The sequence below is a fragment of the Lates calcarifer genome, linkage group LG9 (assembly GCF_001640805.2).
Source record: "Lates calcarifer isolate ASB-BC8 linkage group LG9, TLL_Latcal_v3, whole genome shotgun sequence".
Classification (NCBI taxonomy): domain Eukaryota; kingdom Metazoa; phylum Chordata; class Actinopteri; family Centropomidae; genus Lates; species Lates calcarifer.
The window spans coordinates 16,188,516-16,209,983 of NC_066841.1; the positions used below are offsets into that span (position 1 = coordinate 16,188,516).

The 21,468-nt window shown below is 40.2% G+C and overlaps 1 protein-coding gene across 1 annotated transcript in view; it reads left to right on the forward strand.

Annotated features, from left to right (window-relative positions):
- fibcd1b (fibrinogen C domain containing 1b) overlaps positions 1 to 20,112 on the forward strand; it is a 94,154-nt gene extending 74,042 nt beyond the window's left edge. The window contains 2 exon segments of the mRNA XM_018662529.2: positions 13,221 to 13,400; positions 16,079 to 20,112. Of these exon segments, the coding sequence (XP_018518045.1) occupies positions 13,221 to 13,400; positions 16,079 to 16,344 (446 nt within the window). The 3' untranslated portion in view covers positions 16,345 to 20,112.
- Positions 20,113 to 21,468: the final 1,356 nt, after the last annotated feature.

The window sequence follows — 21,468 nt, forward strand, 5'->3', positions numbered from 1 at the left end:
AATTAAAGTGCCAGCACAAGCTGCAGAGTGCAAGTCAAATCATACCAGGGGAACTGATTGAGATGGGTGTGGATCTCAGCTGTCAGGAAATACAGACATATATGATATGATACCATATCCCGGATGACAAAGAGAAATATAAACTACAATCCCCTGCAATCTATTATTTAGAGCACATGTAAGTGTTTTCAGTTAAAGCTCCTCCAATGCTGCATTCATATCCAATCAATTATTCAGCAGTGTGATTCCTCCTCAGTGAGTCCGACACACTGATGTTGGCTGTCCAGGGATCCAGTTAGCCAGCCAGCTGAGGCTTTGCCAATCAGCCCTGATGCTGACACAATGATGCCTCAGCCTCCAGTTCTGCCTCTGCTTCCTTCAGGAGGGTATGCTGTCTCTGATTGGTGCGGCTGTACCCTGGCAGACACTCCATCTGCACTAGATTGCACTGCTGGAGTGGAGATAGCTGCAATTTGCAGCAATTCTGTCAGTAATTTCGATATGTATGAGGACCAAAGCAATTCGTAGCCCTCTCCACAAGGCCCAGGTACTTTATTTGATGCCTCTCATCACCAGCCCACAGGTATATTCCTCCACCTCCCTACTTGTGCTGGTACCAAAGTCTGGTTTGGCTCATGCTGCAGAAAAAGGCTCTTTAAAAAGGGAAGGGATTTTATTTTCCAGAAGATGTAAAAATTTATGAGCAGAATCTTCTTCTACAGGAATGTTGAATAAGCACAGATGGGGTGATTGAAAAATTGATTGAGGAATGATTGATCGGATCTACTAATGACAGTGACAGAAAACTCTTTATACCAAGGACCCAGCTTCTTGCCACATAATTACCTTTCTATTTTGTTTCATGTAATAATTCATTTCATCATTCGTCTGGGTTTTCTTAGGGGCTTTCAATTAAAAAATACATCACACTTTTTCAGTACTTTGTACATAGCAGTGTCACATTGTTCATGCCTGGTCAGGTGTTAGTCAACAGAACAACATATGCATAATTTTCAATGCTGCCTCGACCCCTCTGAGCACACATTTCTGCAGGATGACGTCCCTGCTGTGTGCTAATGCATTGTGAATAAGACACTAAGTAAGGCTAACGCAATGGTAACTGTGAAAAGCATGTTCCTCTCACTGAATTAAACATATGTCTGACACCCAATGCTACTCTACACTGTTTGTATGGGTTACTACCACTTTGGGAAGCTCGCAATAGACGCTTTCTCCTCATTCAGCTCTTGAGCTCATTCTTGGCAACAATAATGCACCCATAGCACCTTTATAAGCCATAATCTTACAGAACCATTTTTGCTTATTTCTAAATACTGGAATCTGGCTTCTATTTCAGCCTATTTTTCCCCATCAATTAGGGATTTGGGGATATTTTTAGTAAACTAAATGGTCAGGAAAAGCCTTACTGTTGACAATATTAATATTTGAAGGAGAATGTGATGACTTTTTAAAAAACCATAAAATTATAATGATGTCTGTCGCTTAATTAGCACTGAACTCTTAACAACCTCATTAGAAGCAAATAGCACTGGAGGGTCTGAAGATGTGTGGCCCCTTTGGACACTCTCTCTCTCTTTCTCTCTTTCTCAATCAGAGGAGGGGCTAAGCAAGACCATCACACTGCCCTTGCCCAGCCTTAATAGTGTCATGTGCCCATGATCAAAGTCCTCATGGCGTCTTAGTGCTCTACTCCATGCTCATCATGCCTTGCTCTATGTCGACTCCCTCCCCCTGTTTTCCCTTGCTATCAGTGTCTTTCCTCCTCATCTAACAAGTTCTCTCTGCTCAGTTAGATTTGCTGCACAGCACTCCTTTTAATGCATTTCACATTTTTACCATTTTACCCCCTGAAGACTCAACCCATCAGGGCAGATTAGGAAGTCTACGGTAGAGATCTTTACAGGCGCTCTTGATTTCTCCCAAGACCCAGCCAGTACCAAATTCCATTCTGTCTAGTCGGGGCTGGGTGCGGTTCTATTGCAGCAAGTCTCAGGTCTGTGAGGTAGAATGTCTAATACTTAAGTGGATTCGCAATTAGCTCTGTTCATGGAGTGCATCATAATCACTGAAAGGGGCAAATGTGAATGTCTTACGCAATACAGTGTCAACTCTGAATTCAGGTTGAAGAGAAGTCATTAGCTGATTAGTGCAGGAGCTGATGATTCATCCAGTAGTTGTCAAGACGTTTGTCAAACCACAAATGTCAACTTTATGGTGGGACTAGAGAGAGTCAGTAGGCTACGTCCTCTGGGGACCATCAAGGTCAGGTTCAGAATTTTGCACCAGTGAAAAACACTTGTGGATGGATCTTTACCATTCTTATACTGCATCTACTGTATGTGCTGTGGTCTGTTATTTATCAGTATTTTTTATTTCAAATTTACTCATCCTCAATTATGTCTTCTACTGCTAAACCTTTGTATACGTGCAACTACTGCATACCCAGTGGATCTTTATGCCCTGACTGTTGCCGGTCCTTCCCGTAAAGCTGGGGCTGCTCTGCTCATTTTGTTTTACCTGAGAGCACCTCTAAATATTAATGTGGTCTTCTCCCTGAATTACAGCCTTACAGCCCTGCCAATTCTCTCGGCGTTTGTCTAGCTGCCTCCCTTTCTCTCCTCCACTTTCCCCCTGTATCTCCCTTCACCACTCTTGGTTCAGTCTTTCCACCCCGAAGGTTAATTTCTGATGATATCAGATGTGATGGGTTGTTGGCTCTCATTCTTCTCTCTCATGATTTTATGACTCTAATCCTGCCACTTGAGCAAAATCCCCTCCTTTATTTTGCCCCGTGGATGGCATTTGGAAGCATTTAGTTTCACAAAGGCGTGAAGTTGAAAACAAACCTGACATCTTATACTGACATCTATCTGAGCTCTCTAGCATCAGATAAATTAATCTTACCTGACTCTAACCAACATTGAAATCTGAATTATTTCATAGATTTAAATTTGTTGTGTCACCCGTGTCCTACCTGCCCTTCTTATCACCAACAAAACAAAATAACAAAAACAAGTTAGCTGGTGTGGCTGTGGCTGAGATTTGAGCAGGAATTTGGAGCACTTCTGTTTTTCACATCGCTGTTTTTGAAGAGCAGCTGAAGAAGACCAATAAGATAATATTCACTGTGCTTGCACACGTGCTGTCACTGAAATACTCAAAAAGATTAAAAAGACTAATGATGAGGTATAGTAGTGAAGTGCTAGAGCTAGAAAATGTTTAAACAGACTCTAAGACAACACAATAGCCAACAAATGCGGTGTACAATTCAACAGCACTCTTTTTGAAATCACCCACTCCAAATAATATCATTAGAAAAGAGCCAACTACCTATTTGCACCTGGAAAATATGGAAAGAAATGGAGGCTTTTATAGTGATTTTCTATTGATGAGTACCCCATTATTGTGCACTCATGCCTTCAAATGCACAATTGACTTACCCAAACATTTGTCAACATGTGAATCAAAACGGCATGTGCAATATTATTACCATCAGTAATCACTGTCAACTGCATAGTCATAGCAGACATTTTGACTTCCTCCTCTGTGCGCAATTATGTCTCCATGAATTATTCTTAGAGCACAGGCAGTGTTTTATGCATAATATATTATAACAGGACCTCAATACTTGACAAATTTCCATGTGGATCATACCAGTGAAATGCTGAGATGATGAGAAGGAGGTAAACATGGCAGATGTCAGCAATGTAGTAAAAAAATTAATACATTTATTCAGTTAATGTGTAAATCAGTAGCTTTATATATGAGAAGCTGTGTATCGTGTGTGTGGAGACCTAAATCTGTCTACACAGTCACATTATGAGGACTTGTCCTCCTTATGGGGACATAAAGCAAGTCCCCATAACATAAATCACTAAATTGTAAGGTAAGTTAAGATCGGGATAAGAGTTAGGGTTAGGCAAGTAATAGTTATGGTTAAGGTTTAAGTAAGTATTCAGGAAATTAAGTCAACATAATGTCCCCTGAAGTCATGGAGACAGGACTGCGTATGTGTGTGCATGCTTGTATGTATATGTGTGTGTGTGTTCTTGATGTATTCTTGTAGCTTGGTTAAACTGTGGCAGGAATGTTAGTTGGAGAGGCCGTGACATTAGTTTCAATCAAGACTCATTGCAGCTACATATCACAGTGACCTGCCAATTATTTTTGCATCTGGCGCATCACACTATCCCCTGCTTCTCCCTATCTATTAAAATAATATACCTGCTCATTAATAATAGTCGCAGTGAAAAATGCAAAAGGATCCTCCCCTCTGTTTTCAAAACAGCTGGGTGTCTGCGTGGAAGGAGCTCAAAATCAAGCTCACTAGCATCAGTTGAACCATACAAACATGAGATTAAATTGTTAAAGCTACATTATAAGCAACATGAGCAAGCTTGTCACTTCCTCCATATCTGACTGTGAGCTCACATTGGCAGCAGCAACAGGAGACAAAGCAACGGGTACTCATTCATTTCAGATGAGAACTGGGAGATGTGGTGCGACAGAGAGGGGAGTGACAGCTGGTGGAGAGATTTCAGCAAGTTGGCAAGTTCAACTTTAAATGAGCAGAGACATGGTGTAGTCACAGACACCTCATCATTTGTTAAGATCACAGAAATAAACATTTACATATGAATGGATTCTCGCTGATTTAGGAATGCTTTAACTGTCTATAGTTCATGCACATCTCTAAATATTACACTACATATTGGACAATGGTGACCTGCGCGATAGCAGTTTCTAGGTGCTACTACCACTAAGTCAATGCTGGGCTAAGTGAATGGTTAGCCACAACCCACAGTTCCATCTAATCCACAGGACTGACGGTTCGATCCCTAGCTTCTCCAGTCTGTAATGATGCCGAAGTAATGTTGGGCAAGATATTGAACCATCAGTTTGTGAATGGCTGTGCATATGTTAGAGCGCTTTATGAAGCGCTGTATGAATGTGTGTGTGAAAGGGTGAATGTGACATGTAGTGTAAAGCACTTTGAGTGGTCAATATGACTAGAAAAGCACTATGTAAGTACAAGTCCATTTACCATGAAAAAGACAGCTATAAGTAATAGTTAGTGCTAAGATAAGCCATGTCCTAAAAATCAATATTTTATTTTCTAATGAAGATATGTGGTATCAAATACGAAGCTCTGACAAACTAATATACAGTGTTGTATCCTGTGGGAATAACATTGTTGTAGTTACAGTATACCGATACAATACTGTAGGTTGATTACCTGTATCTTTAATACACGGTCCCAAATCTGCTTGAATGTAACACCTAGTCCTATTAGCCTCCATTACCTCTACAATTCTACACCGATGTACTTTTGGGTTTGAAAAGAAGACAACATTATTTTGTAAATGTATTTCAAAACAGGATGTACCAAACTGTTTTAGGTACTCTTTTAGGTATTCTTTAATATTGGTGGTGGTCATCAAAGGTCATCAAAGGTTTCATACAGTAATTGAGGTTTCATACAGTAAAGGTTTCATACAGTAATTGAGAAATATACAACTGGGCATCACTTAAGTCATATGTGCCATTAGTTGGACAATTTAATTGTTTGCTACCCGATAATATATTTTGAAAATAATAGGGAAGCATTTTAAACTAAGTAAATTAAGTATATTTTGTTCCCCAGTTGTGGGTTGTTTGGAGGAGTTTTGGAGGTGTATCAGAAATGTCTGTGGGTGTAAAACATTCCCAGCATTAAGCCTGAAGTCTTAAAAGTAATTGAGCTAATAGAAGATCAGCTGATATTGATCACTACCAGTTGCAAACCCCACTGTTTTATATTATCCTCACTTTATGTAACAAGACTGCTAAAATATTGTATTTTGTTGCTTTAAACAGATAAAAAGCACCAAAATACTCCCTTCCCCTTAAAGCAATTTTATTGCAGTCAGAGTTGCCCTGATGGTGAATTTCATAGCACAGATTACACATGTTTCATGGTGGATTAACATTTAATTATACCTCACATTAGAACACCACCATAATAGCGTTATCTCTCCTGGCTGTCACTCTCTATCACTTAATGGCTCAAATGGACTGCAACAGAGACGGCTTTGCTTTCAATTGCTGTGTGCGTTTGTGATAATCTCTAACTTTGTCTGTATACACTGTGCACTTAAATATGACCTTTAACCATGAAATGATGAACAGAAGTCGAAGCCTAAAACTTAATTTTGATACATCATTCTTCATACTGTCGTCCTACACACCATTCATCACATCTACAGAGGCGCATCTCCACACCTGCAGTCATGTTGAACCACCTCCGTCTACAGCACTGTGAGACGACTCCTATTAAAGCCGCTGGATTTAATTCAGTTAAAAATGCTGGAGGTCTGAAATATGTGGCTCAGCAAGCTTTTGTCTGTTCAGAAACCCATAAGGATTCAAAGGAAACAATATGTATTAATAATATATTGCAAAATGTATCTATCTTCAAAGATGAAGCAAGTGACTCCTGAGAGCAGTAATGAGGGTGCTGTGGGCAAAGTGAGCAAACACTCCCATGATCATTATTCCCAAGTTAGATTCAGCCTGGGGAGCAGTGCCATGTGTTTGCTGCTGAACAAATAGTGCTACCGAAATGTTCATTCAGCTTAAGAATATTCTGTATTCAGTGTCGAAATGATTTGAAAATAGTGGCATCAGCCTCTTATTTTCTTGTTCTCTCAGTCAAATGCCAGGTACTTGTATGTGCACGAGTGCAAGGAAGCCAGGAGGAAAATGCAGCCCTCACATTCTTATTTTTCCATTCCTCATGAAAGAATTGTGACCATGTTAGCACTCGTAACAGGCCATATCTCATTTGATCTGCAGCCAGACTGAACAGTCACCATTCATAGTAAAAAGTGAGTGGGTATGATGAAGGGCTTGCACTTTCTAATTTCTGTATATTTTTACAACAGCGATCAGGAGCTTATACTTCAAAGCATACAGTATATCAGAAAAACATGTTTCAAGAGCAGTATATCCCTCACTAAAAATGAAACATGAAAACATTAAAAGTCAAAGTCCCTCACCAGGGCTTAAAAAAATCTTACATACAAGCATATTCCTCTTCATGATAAGTAACATATAGTTCCTCGGAAAAGCCACTGTCTTGAATGGGAACTTGCAAACAGGCATAGATGCGTCAGAGGTGTGACAGTTAATCTTAAAATTCTTTTTCTTTTTGTCCCACCAAATGTCACAGTTGGCTCCAGGGGAGCAGCAAGCCAGAGAGTTCAGCACACACCTGTCTCTGTTTTTCTCCCTGCGCTCCTATCTTTTGATGACAAGGGGAGAACCGACGATAGCAAGCCTTTTCTATTCCCTAAGAGCAGACGACAGCAAGCTTTTCAGCAGACGCGTGTTCATGGACCCGCTCAACCAGCCCAAGCGCCCGGTGGCAAAGGGCACAGCAACTGTCCTCATGGCTACGGAAATAGCCCATCCCGTGCAGTCCCCCCCCCCCCTTCCACAAGTAAAAGTAAAAGTAAAACGGCTTGACAGGAAGATTAAGCGAGAGGGAAGGTTGGAGAGAAAAGAGGAAAAGAAAAAACTAAATGAGGAAGGGGTTGAGTTATGGAGGGAGGAGGCGGGGAGGAGGAGATGGAAGAGCGCTGCTCCTTTTCTCCTTTTCAGCCGAAACAGTCTCAGGAGCTGCCCCCCAGCAACAGAGGGAGAAAAGCATGATGAATAATTAACTTCGAGAAATGTCACAAGCGGCAGAGAGAAGTGTAATCATTTCTCTGTTGGGTTTAGAGATCTGTTTTTTATTCTTTTCCTTTATGCCCTGTAGTGCTGCGCTATGCTGAGACTGTGAGCACAGGACTGCAACCTGTCCCCTAAAAGCATCCAATACATTCCCCCTACATAAAAGCAAATAAATCATTAATATTTGGGCCTTTTAGCAGTATCACAGAGACATCTTGCAGAGGTCTTCTACATTTTTAATCAAGTCATTGATGTCAGTCTCATTAGCTGTAAAATCACATTTAAGGAGTGGGAATCTCTGGTGGTAATGGTTTAATCAATGTCAGGAAGGCTTGAGCTTTGTTTCTTTTTAATTCTGGAGAACACAACATGCCCTCTCAGAATGAATAAAAGATAAAAGTGACAAATTACTGTCTTCATATACTAAACAAGCTAAATTTGTCCTCTTTCCTATAGACCTCAGAACTCTGAAAATGAGTTATGGATTACCATGACCTAGTTTAATGGGGTAATTGCAGTTATATATCATTTTTATTGTCATTTTTCATAGATTTATAACCAAAGAAAACCAATAGTTTGCTCCTGCGTGTATTGTGTGTTCTAAATTTAATAGTGGCCTGCTTTTAACACAGAGGATACTCTTTGTCTTTTATCCACCTGAAATATTCATGAGAATGGACATGATAAAGATAATGTTTAGCTGTTAACACCAGGGAAGACACTGACTTTTTAGCCTCACAGCTCTGTTGTTAGCAGACATCGTAAAGGAGACTGTAACGACAGAGATGATTTAATGGCCAAGAATACTTAAAGATTTTTGTCCCTTCGATGTGCTTGTTAATCAAGTACACTCTAAATGAGATTCCTTATCAGTAAACACATTGATTGTTCAAAATGAGATGCTGATTTTGCTGGTTTTATTTATCTTCTTTTAAGATGACATTGAGTAATTATGCTTGTGTAGGATTGCTTGAGTAATATGGAGATTTATCCGTAGGAAAAAAAAAGTTGTAACCTATTCACAATGTGTTGCTTGAATGTTTAATAGCACTATTGAAGGCTAAAATGTGTACTCAAGAAAAATGTAAAAAAAAAAAAAAAAACTTGGGGCAGGGCTGAATTAGCCCAATAGGGGGCCCCAGAACCCCAAGGAGCAGTGGGTCCCTTTAAAGCCCCTCACACAAACATGATTTGCCCAGAGTCACAGAAACCAATCGGTATTCCTGCCCCAGGTTTGTTGCATGTAAATTAGTTTGTGATAATTTGACTAAACACATTGGTTTAAGGATATGCAATATGTAGGGAGTACTAAATATTAGCATTGAAATATGAATATGTATTAAAACTAGATTTGGACACAAGGGCCCTCTGCAAGACTTCAATACAAGGGGAAAAAAATACAGAAGCCACCTGTGCCTTTACTGTTTCAGTTATTGCCACACATTGTAATTGGTACACAGACAACCTGACGCTTTCAAGGGCCCTGAGGGTCTGGGTTTCTAATCCAGCCTTGACTCAAGGTCTATGAGACAGATTCACACCAACAGGTAGTGTTATTTGTTGGTCAAAGTATACTTATTTCTCCACATTTTCTGTGACAGACATACATCACACCTGGTCTATTAAACAGTATTTTTATCTCATAATTTGCTATATAACATATTTTAACTTGAAACAAATATGTGATCATTTTTAGTCATAGTGGTAGCATGGTTGTAGGGATGGCAATGTCAGTCAGCTGACAGTGACAGTACCAGACCAGTGCTGTATACAGGTACTGCTCATCATCATAAGGTCAAAACTTTTATTTGCTGATTATAGACACCATCTCAGTTCAACATGTTGATTTTCATTTTGAGCATGTTAGTATGTTGATATTAGCATTTAGCTTAAAGCTGTAGCATAGGTGCAGACTCTTCATCTTAGTCTTGTCCCTAACTCAAGTGTGTGGCATTTGCGTCTTCTCCCTGTGCCTGTGTGGGTGCTCCAGCCTCCTCCCACAGTCTTAAGACACATTAGGTTAATTGGCAACTCAAAATTGCTTGTAGGTGTCAATGTGAGCTTCAATAGTTGTTTGCTCCTAAATGTTGGCCCTCTGATAGACTGGCAACCTGTCCAGGGTGTACCTTGCCTTTCGCTCAACGTCTAAAATAACAATAATAATAATTATTATAATGTGCTACAGACTTAAAATCGAGGTAGACATTACATCAAAACAAACAGCAATTAAAAACAATGGGCTTTAATATGGCCCAGATATAAAGCTAGTAAAGAAAGCATACCCTAATTGCCTATCTAAAGCGCGTAGGAGGACAGAAGTTTTTTGACTCTCCACTAAGCTTCCGTTTAATAGCAAATCAGGGAGAAGTGGGAAGAGTATCTCCCCAATGGAGCAATCAGCACATTAATACTGAAGCAAAACACCTCAAAATTCTCACTTGTATTAGAACCCATTTTAAATAACCTAACAATTGCATTTAATTAACAGGGAGTTACACCTGAGCATTTAGATTTTAACCAAAGAAGTCTCTGCTGTTATTTCACTTGTCTTCCTCTTTAATTATTCTGAATTAGAGTCTTGCTGAGATTCTCTGGGGGTTTAATTAGGGAGTGAATTAAAGTTATGTAAATACAGTTGGAAGCCACAGAGTCTTTAAATAGAGTTGTGTTGCATCTGGTATATTTTTCTTTTCTTTTTTCTGAAAGAGAAAATATCCTAAGTCTTTCTTTTGAAGTTTGTCAAATCACTCCAGGGTAGTTTTCCCTAGGTGTTTGTGTGGATTGATACTTTTTCTCAGAGGGCTATGTCACAAAAACTATTTCTGCAAGTGAGCCATTTTTGTTTCTCTGAATATGTGTGAAAATGTGTTGCATTTTGTGTGTGTGTTTTCTTTGTGTGTGTCTGTTCCCCGTGGTTGAGTATTTGTATTCTTGTTTTTTAGATGGAATTAGATGGAAAACAGTACGCATGAAGTTACCTGCCTATTAATGTATTGAAGTGTATTGATTGACTGAATCTACCTTCAATTCGCTGATCCACAGTGAAAATGAAAAGAGCCGGATCAACCTCCCATTGGGCTAGATTAAATCCAAACTAAGTGCTTGGGCCCAGACTGCAAGCTTCTGTCTCTGAATAATAATGGGTTATTTCAGCTGTGTTTGTCATCAAATTAGCCCTCAACTTCAGACGAGGTGCTCTGAGAGTGCAGTTCTCGACAACGACGGAATTCAAATTAGGCAAAGTCAGTTTGAGGTTTGTAAGCTTTAAAAAGGAGAATGAGTTTCATTTGTGAAGGTGATGATTGCCGTAGGAGGTAAAAATCACTATGTTCGGGTTCATAAAAACACCCTCCTTCCTGTGGTGCAGCTGCTGTCGTGCTGATTCTGAGTCACATTACAGGAGAGACAGTAAAACAAACCTTCAGCCAGCAATTGCAGCCTACAGCTTCCTTTACATGCTTTAAATCCAACCCTCGTTCTTAACCAGGAAGCCTTTTAGGCTTCTCCATCAGTGCATGCTTTCAAATACCTTTTTTTTTGTTTTTTTGTCCCCCAAACAAACCCTGCCAATGTATAGAGTGCACTTGTAAGTATGGAGCAAGGCTGGTTTAACGGAGTCTGAACACTGAGTTCACTTTTGTTTGTCTTGTGTTGAAGGGACCCAGGTTGAGTTCCTCCTGCTCCTCTCCACCTGACACACTATTCCTCTCGTGCCTTTGATCAAATCAGAAGAGGAATAGTTGCCCTGGGAAGCGCCATCACTCCATCACAGCGGGGGCAAACATAGAGCAGGAGGGGGCAAGGAAGAAGGGATGGAAACTGTTTTTCCCTCAGGCGCTTTCTGTCTTAACACATTCTCTCTAAAGCATTGAGCAAAAATTAAAAGATTGATTTGGGGCATCCAGTGAAGCAATGGCAAGCTTGAATCTTACGAAGCTGAGAGAGATGGATGTGGACTGCACGTCTTTATCATTAAGTAATCATCAGTAATGACTCCAAGCAGAAACAAACAATCAAGGATTTATAAAAAACATTTTTTTTTCCTAAAAAAAATGCATGTAGGATATAGTAATGACTGACATGCAAATGAGGTTTAATCAAGAGTGTTTCTTCCAATTCCAATCTAATTGTAGCCATTAATGAGTTGGGATGCAGCACTTAATCATTTGCAAAAAATCAAGAGTTAATTGGGATTTATAGATGAGTAACTGAACACATTTTTTTTTTTAATAAACCAAATCAGTTTTACCTGCATAACCACTTTGGTACAAGCATATGCATGTGGCTATTCCTGGTATAGCGAGGTTGCACTGATGACTCCAACCACATATTACACTTTTTTTTTTTTTGGTAGTAAATTCTCCTCCACCGTTAGCCCACTGGTTTAGTAAACATACCCTATGAGTACAGCAGTTTTTCTTCTTTCTCCTTAGCTGACCTGAAGGGAACTGAAATTATCACACTAGTATTGCAGCAAGGGAAAGAGTAGTTTGAGGGCAGACTTTCAAATTCTGTATATGTTCTCATTATCAGGAGGCCACAGGTGTAGTTGACCTTGCTGTTCCATTTTGAATTTCTTTCTTCAGTATTAAAACGATAACTTTTGCTTCACATCAGGTCACTGCCTTTGATGTTCAGAGACAGCAAGGGGGATTAATCTCAACATGTTTTGTACAGGGTATAAATACCTTCTCATTTGGAAGAATGAGAATAGTTTGTTTCACATTGTAGTTTCTCCTGGATAAGACTAAAGGCCTGCCAATTATTTATTTTATTTTTTTTCATTTCTTTAAAAATGTTTTTAATCTAACAACAAAGCAGATAGCCTTGTGATTTTTTACAAATACTTACTCTCACCATGTGCATGGTCAGCCTCAATTCTACTGCGACTCCTTTGTCCAGGACACTCCAACCTATCATAGAAAGTTGAACACAATTACAAACAAATTCCCTATAACCATCATGGCAGACAATGGAACTTTGTTATTCTATTTGATTAACCAGAATTTGGTTCTCTCTGCCAACCGTAGCTAAAACCATATATTTCAAGCACGCTGAACATGAGTTGATACCCAGGATGGTTATTACATGTTTAGCAGTGGGAAATAAATAGAAATGCTCCAATTATAAATTTGCAGCTGGATGTCAGTGGGAAAGGAACCTTAATCATTTGTGTCATTACTTCATTTAAAACCACATATATTGATTCAGTGTTTTCAGCTGGTCTCTCCACCCTTACTGCAAACAGTGGTGCGAGCACTAGACGTTCTGTACACTTTTGAAACTCTAATCACGTTATGGAAAGAAACCCTACACATGCAAGGGGAGACTCTAAATGGGACAAAAACCATATTACATCTTATTTCCAGAAAATGTACGGTGTTGAGAGCCTTCTGAAATAGCCTTATATTGTTTGCTGAGAACAATTGGTAGTACTTTGTAATGGATTGTTTTGGTCTGTGTCTCGCTCTTTTTTTTCCCTGCAGGGCTGAAGCAGATCCATGCCCTGTCCATCCAGGGGAACTATGAGCTACGTATCGACTTGGAAGACTTTGAAAATAGCACTGCACACGCCCAATATGGTACCTTTGGAGTGGGCCTCTTCTCAGTGGACCCTGATGATGATGGATACCCTTTGACTGTGGGAGACTATTCTGGCAATGCAGGTATGTACAATCAGTGAACTAATTAGACTTGGCTTGCAAAAAAATCTGTGCTTATACTCTGATTACTATATGCTATTTCTGCTATAATACATTTTTATATATCCTAATTGCGAATGCGAATAAGTCACAGCGGTGGGGCAAACTTTCTCCACATGCTGCCGTCTAGTAAAATAATAGTATGTTATTTTTACAGTGCAGTAGCTGCGTCCACTTGTTAAACCATGTAGACAGTTGCGCAGAGACAAAGACTGCTATTGTCTGTGTCCCTGTTCCCCAGCCATCAGATCCAAGCCAGCTATACCTGTCACCTTGATTAAATTACTGCCAATTAATTGCACTGCTTGACCTGCAGCGTAAACAAAAACCTACCGTTGAAATGAAGAAGCAATTTAAAGAACCTTTGGGGAGCTCTGCTCTGAGAACGCAGAGAGAATGGGGACAGATATGAGATATGGAGCAGGGGAGGAGAAGGGAGGGCTGGAAGAAACTAGGATGGAGGAATGAAGGGGACAGGTGTGAGAGAAGAAGAGTAACAGAGGAGAGGAAGAGGTAAATAAAAATGAGGATAGAGGGATCTAAGGGACAAGGGAGGCAGATAGAGTAAAGAAAGGAAACCAGAGGGGAGGAAACAACGTGATGTGTGTGTGTGTGTGTGTGTGTGTGTGTGTGTGTTAGCAGCTTTCTACCCTGATACGGTGTCTGCTAAAAAAGTCCTGTAATAGTGCTCCTGGCCTGTCCTCAGCATGACCTGACCTTGAATTTGTGCTTGTTAGACATTTGAATCCAGTCAAATTAAGGGTACTCAGACTCGCTCAGGATGCTCATGCTCTCACCTCAGCTTCCCTGAAGGCAGTGCTACTGTTATTATTATTAGTAGTACTTCGCTGTGCTGCGGCTGCTCTCCGATCAGCTGACAGGTGCTCATTTGGGCTGGGAGCAGCTGGATCTTAATGGGCATCAGAGGAGGCTGCCAGCCCCCCAGCCACCAAGGTGACATCCAGTGCCTTGCAAATGAGCCTTTAAGTGTTTCATTTTGTTTTTTCCTCCACTTACCTCTTTCCTACATCCTCTGGACAACACCATTGAGCTGTTTCTTTTTCTCCATTTTTTTTTTTTTTTTTACCCCCACTATCTCTTTTGTCCTAATGTCGGGCAGCACACAACACGAATATCAGACATGCCTGTCAGATTATTTTTCCCGCTGACTGGTTACCATGGTAATGCCAAATGGAGAGCAGAGTAGAACAGAGTGAGAGGGTAAGGAGCTGGGCGGCCACATCCTGGGCAATTAAGGGCTGTTTGATGCCCTGACGAGCTGTTAGCCATCACCTGATGGCTGGTGAGCCGTCTTTCATTCTGCTCTCAGCTTTATCCTTCTATCCACTTCTGGTCACAGTATGAAGCCTGCTTCAGAAAGAAAGAAAGGGACAGAGAGTGAAGGGGATTTTATTGAACATTATGAGCTCTCTGAATGTCCATTTGCTGAAAATTTTACATCTACCACAGTATCTGTAAAGATGTTTCTTTCATTTTACTTGGAGGCCTCTTAGAGCAGCGGCTTGCAAAGCAGTTATCGATGTAGAGAAATTGCTAGTGAGAAATCTTTATTTAGTGAGTAGATCTTTTCAGTCCTGCTGTGTGATTGTGCAAATCAGTCTTAACCATGCAGACCATGATTAAGGGCACTTAGGTGATGCAACTTGTCTATGCGGCATTACTGCAGGGGTCCTACATCACTGTCATATTCACAATCACAGGTTCCAGGAATGAGTGGCCCCTGATTGACTATTATGTACTTAGACTGTATCTTTACCGGTTACAAAAATACCTGGACAGAATGAAACCGTATGTAATAGTCCATAAAGTATGTCTTTTCTCTCCTCTTTTAACATTTCTGTCCATTCACTGACAGACATCCTGATGAAATCATCGGGGATGTGCTATTAAGATGAGGAAGATGAAAAGGTCACCACAGAACCTTTGATAAATTGGCTACAAAGCCGTCTGACCTCCTGCTTTAGATAATGAGACACAATACTCTGGAGAACTGTGGAGCTTTATTTATTTCCCACATTCTTCCTCTGTTTATAGAAATCATTAATTGAAAAGTCCTATGCCATTTTAAAATTAATCACTTGTGTCTAATTACTGGTTTCTGGTATAAGCAGCAAAAGCTGTTGCTTAAAAAAATGTACTTTGTTAAACCTTGTTTCTTCCATCTAATGCCAACATGCTAACAAGCCATTTTAATAAACCTACATTTATACTGAAAAATAAATGTGGTTCAACTTAAAAACTGAAGTTCAATTGTTGCCTTAAAAATGCGAGTAAACTCACCTTGAAGATAAGCTTTGTTTCAACTCAAAATGATGATATATGAGTTTTTTTAACTAATGGTCATTTGTTATGTAAACTTGAAACTTGCTTTATCTTGTCAAACAAACATATAATTCCACACTATTTCGACTCATAATTTCAAGTTAAGAACTTCAACTATATTCATACCAACTGCTATTTCAAGTTACGTTTCCATGCATTTTTAAGGCAGCAATTGAACTTAAGTCTTCAGAGTAAGTAAACTGTTCTTTGTTATTCTTTATCTTGACTAACTTTTTATATATTTTCTGATGCATTCAAATTTTTTTTGCTGTACATCATTTTTTTTGTTTCCACCATAGGTGACTCTCTACTGAAACACAATGGGATGAAGTTCACCACCAAAGACAGGGATAACGACCACTCTGAGAATAACTGCGCCTCCTTCTACCATGGTGCCTGGTGGTACCGCAACTGCCACACCTCCAACCTTAATGGCCAGTACCTGCGCGGTCAGCACACCTCCTATGCCGATGGCATCGAGTGGTCCTCCTGGACTGGATGGCAGTACTCACTCAAGTTCTCGGAGATGAAGATACGGCCCACCCGCGACCCTGAGAATAAATGAAACTGACAAAAGAGAAGGAAAAAAAAGAAGAAATTTTTCAAACATTACAAACCACAATTTCTGACAGCTAGGCAGAATTACTTGTCTTGATATTGTTTATTCACTAAAACATACCTCTTTGAGTTTAGTTGACTCTGCTGTTTTCCTCCTGATGTTTCTCTTCCTTTTTGCGCCTCTTCCTCCATCACTCAGCTACTAGTCATGCTGGCTGCCATAATCCTTCCCCTGGTCCCTTTTTTAAAAAAATAATGTATCCGTGATGCCCATATTTTTGATCATCCAGTTCACAAAAACAGCATACGAGAGCCCTGAGCCCACAGTCCACTGCGCTAGCTTTACTCAGTCTGACATGGTGGTCCAGCCGTCCCCTGCAGAATCACACACCAGTGATTTCCTCCTGGCATGTAACTCTGACCTCCCATCTGTGCTGACATGGCACTTAGACTGTGGTTCAGTCTCACTGCCCTTTACTATATAATCTGTGAATAGAGAGGGTTGCTCCAAATATGATAGAAAAAGACAAACCCCTCACAGGAGATATAAATTCTCCTTTTTTTCTCCCTTCTGCAAAAGAAGTCTAGCGTTTCACCAGTGAGAAGGGACAGCGCAGTGGTAGACTGTGTCACATTTACATCCTTGATCTGTATGAATAACACCCAGCAGGGTAGTGGCCTCAGATAATGAAAGGGAGACGGAGACAGAGAGAATGAGGAAACAATTTGACAAGGGTTAAATTAGTCGCGGGGGGGAATCACAGGATAGTAAGGAAGTGGAAGAAGAAGAGGTGCGGATGAAAAAGAGAAATGAGAAAAAGAAAGAGACAATGGAGGATCTCATTCATCTGACTTGGGCCATTAGGGAGCATATTGGGCACTTTGTCTGATCTGCCTGCCAGCTGAGTACTGGCCAACTGATGCAGCACTCGCAGATGGTAACCCAGCACTTTTTATGAGTATGAGTGTGTGTATGCGTGTCTATGTGTGTGTCTGTGAGAGAGAGAGAGAGAGAGAGAGAGAGAGAGAGAGAGAGTCTACGACAGAGAGAGACAGACAGACAGACAGAGTTTTCTAACACTATCAGTTTCCTGTCATGAGTTCAGTAGAGCGTCCCGATCGACTACAATGTTTAGCACCAACAGGCTAAACATGATGCATGACTGGCATGCCTTCACTCTCTCCATCTCAGCAGTTAATATGAAACAACAAAGCCTCTAATGTATGTACATGTAACAAGAAGGAAAACATACTGACAACAATTTGAAGACGACATATGGGACCACAGAATGAGTGGCAAATCAAAAGACTGTCTCACATTTACCCCATTGATCTTCTTTTCTCTGACTTGTTGTGAAAATACTGCATTTTTCCCACCCCACCCCCCACCTTATGGTTTGTCCTCTGTCCTGTAATTTCTATTTTCCAGGTGATCATTATGGCATTTGTTTGTGTGACACAGTTTCACTTGTCACACAAACAGTGAGTAAATTGTTGTAAAATAAGATTTGACGCTCTCAATCACTGTCTTTTTTTTTTTTTTCTTTTTCCTTTTTAGTAGGAAAGTGTTATGGCAAAAACAAAATTGCCTCAAGCAAACAAAAAAAAGAATGAACGCAAAAGAAAAAATGTTCTGAAGAAAAAAACACAAAAGCAAGGTGTGGGCGGAAAATAATTTTTTTTAAAATCGGTGATACAACTTTTTGCAGTTTCATCGAGTTTCTTTGGATGTACTAAAAGCTTTAAAAAAAATATCTGTAGATTTTATTGTATAGTGTGTATGACTTTTAGAGCATGTGAATCTGTTTTCTTACTATGCTAAAACACAAAGAGAACTGAAGCACATGGACTTAACAAAACCCACTGGTTAAAAAAATATATAAAGAAGTGAAATGAGATGTATTTACAGAACTTTTTCCCTTCCTCTACCTGGACAATAGGTGGGAGTGGCCCACCCCCCCACACGCCACTCTGAAAGTCAAATACAAATGAACAGGAGGAATGTGATTATCCCTCAAGCACATGCCCGTTCTAATCTGCAGCACAAATATAAATCCTTTTATGGAGGCACAATATGGCAGAGATTTGGAACCTCTTGGCACATTAGCTGCCTTGCTGGACATACGCGATCTTTCTGACATCTTGGCTTTTGGAAAAGTCCTGTGGCACTGGGAGACAGTTTTGAATGTGTGCTGAAGGGTGTCGCCCCAGCTGACAGTGAGTGAACGTGTAGCACTGAGCAATGTTGCACTGAATACCTCTGACACTGGAACAGATGCGAGTTTCTCTGTCAGCACCGGTGCTTGGAAGGATCTCCCATGGCTGTGTGTGTATGTGTGTTTCCGCGGCACCTCAGCTGTGTATATAGCGCTATATGTCGAGTCTTGGTGGACTCCTGCCACTTTTGTTCAACATCAAAGCACAGATACATGTTACAAATACTAGCTGATGTTAGTATGGCACAGAGTATGAGGTATAATAATGTCAGAGGATATAACAGAGATAAAATGAGTTGGAAATGTATGACGCCACTTAAAGAGAAGGAGGTTGGCTGTGTATGAGAATGTATGCAAATGTGTGTTTGTGTCTCTGTACTAAACAGAGCATGTATGGGTGTATGTGTGTGTGTGTGTGTGTGTGAGTGCGTGTGCACATGTGTGCGTCTACAGTGTCTCTGTGTGTACACATAATATGCACATGCTTTGGTTTGTACATGCCCATGTGCATGAGCCAGACAAGAGAGCGGGAGGCTGAGTGTGTCTCTCTGTGGAATTTTGAAGTAATGTGATGCTTATGTACAACTCGCCTCCCCTGCTATTTGTGTTGATAACAGAGAGATTTACATAATTATAATGAACTATTACTTATTGTGATTGTGAACCCATTAGAGTGGACACCAACTTCTGGTACTGTGTTGAACTGCGCTCGTACCCTAAAAACCCCCCAAGAACCCACTCCCAAAATCTTTATTCACCTCGACACAACGTTGTGCTCACTTGTATATGTTGATGCTATGTTGCCCCTTGTTATTTAAATGTAGAGACGAGTATTATTTGCCATACCCCTTTCTGTGTTTTTGTTGAGTGAATGCCTTTAAAGATACGCTCTCTGCTGCAGCTTGCTAAGTCTCCAACGGAAGAGATGATAAAAGAGTGAAATCAGAGGCTCTAATCATTCGCAGTTATCCTGCTCATTACAGTGCATCGGCACCCTCCTGATCGATCCCCCAGGCCCCCAAACCTTCTATCTTTCTTACTGTGTACCTCCTTAATTGCCTTAGCCTCTGCTGCCGATTCTTCCTCACTCCATCCCTCCTATATTCTCCCCTCTTCTCTCACCCAGCTCTGATCTCCCAGCCTCTTTATTGCTCTGCTTTTTGCCCCGCTCCTGTCCCCCGCTCTCCTCTCCCCTGCCCTCAGTCCTCCCATTCCTTCAGTTCCAGCGCAGAACTAACTCTGTTTTCTTTTTCTTTTATTTTTGGTGAAGTACTATAGATTGTTTTGCTGAATCTTGATAATGTGTTTTAATGTTCTTGTCAACATTTAATAAACATTCACATTTTATAAATGGGGAACACCCTGGAGTGTGTGTGTGTGTGTATGTGTGTGTGTTGGTGTGTGTGTGTTCTTTCCCTCTCTCAGTGCATCCATGGTGTTCATGGCATCACAGTTGGTTTTTGTGAGTTTGTTTTTCATCTGAAAATGCTGATTTGATGAAGCTAAAACAATTAACGTTTACGAGTCTTTTACCTGTCATCAAAAAAACAAAAAACAACTCTGTTAATGTTTTGGAACATCAAGCACGATAAAGTAACAATAGAACATGCCGCCTGGTGTGAAAAGTAGACGAAGCAACCCAGAATGTAAAAACGCTTTAGGTCTTCAGGGGCAGCGCTGATAGTTTTGGCTTTATTTGCTGACGTTTTGAGATACAATCTCTAACTTCTCTGCTGCCAACACAAGGCAGTAGCGGTAAATCGAATTTTCTTTGTAAAACATTTAAAAACATTGCATTTTGAAAGAAATTAACACAGCAGCAGCATGTCTTTCCATAAAAAGTGTCCCAGTTACTCTGGATATTCCACAGAAGTGTAAAATGTTTTCTTTAATTTATGCCAAGAAATAAATAAATAATCCCAATGGAAAACAAAATTATAACTCATTTTATATTATCGACCTGTGTTGAGCTGTCATCACCAAGAACAAGGTTACAGCATACTGCATGATTGCATGCCTAGAAATTGGCAAAATATCTGAATGAAGATAATAATAAGGCAAGTGGAGATATCAGGGGTAATTAATTAGCTTTTAATTAGCACTATCTAAAATCGTGAACTATCTTAATTTTCAGAGGGAGCAACATGTTTTTTTAGTGCCACTTTTTAGGACAATTTAAGGTACCGCTAGAAAGTCTGGTGGTACCTTATGATATTTATGTTTAAAAAGTAGACCATAGATATTCAGTGTGTAGGTGAGAGGAAATCTAAGGAGGTATGATTATAAATGGGGTCACTGGAGTAACTTGGGTTGATTTGTTAGTGGAAAGTGATCCTTGTGAAAGCTGCACTTTTTGTCATTTGACTATTGATCTATCCAGATAAGCTGTTTGTAGAATTGTGGCTGTACCCATTCCAAGATTAAGTGTTAACCAGATAATCCTGGCTTTAGGGGCCTCAGATGTATCACTTTTAACTCGGTTTGATCACCACAGTAACCTGTTCACGTATCCAGGATATGAGTAAACTGCTCCAGAGCAGATCAGTGGATCAGATAAAAAAAAAAAGTGTGCATGTAAACACTACAGTGACATATTACCATTATGTTAGTATGGAGAGCATTGCCCAGTTACACATACAGCAGTTATGGTCAGCAATCTGGCTCTTTAGCAGCTGGCTCATTGCTAACAGTGGGTTTTAGAGTGTGTTTTCTGAAAACAGCTGCCTGTTTCTGCAGCAACAAGGTTGTTGACAGCAGTGAGACTGAACTAAAACAGTGAAGTGAAACAGTAAGCTCAAAGATGCTAAAACTCTCCATAGAGCTGAACAGAACTGCAGAGATACATGATAATTCCCTGTGGATTTCTCATTACGAACAACCCCTCTCATATTACACATAGTCATTCAGTCCATTGT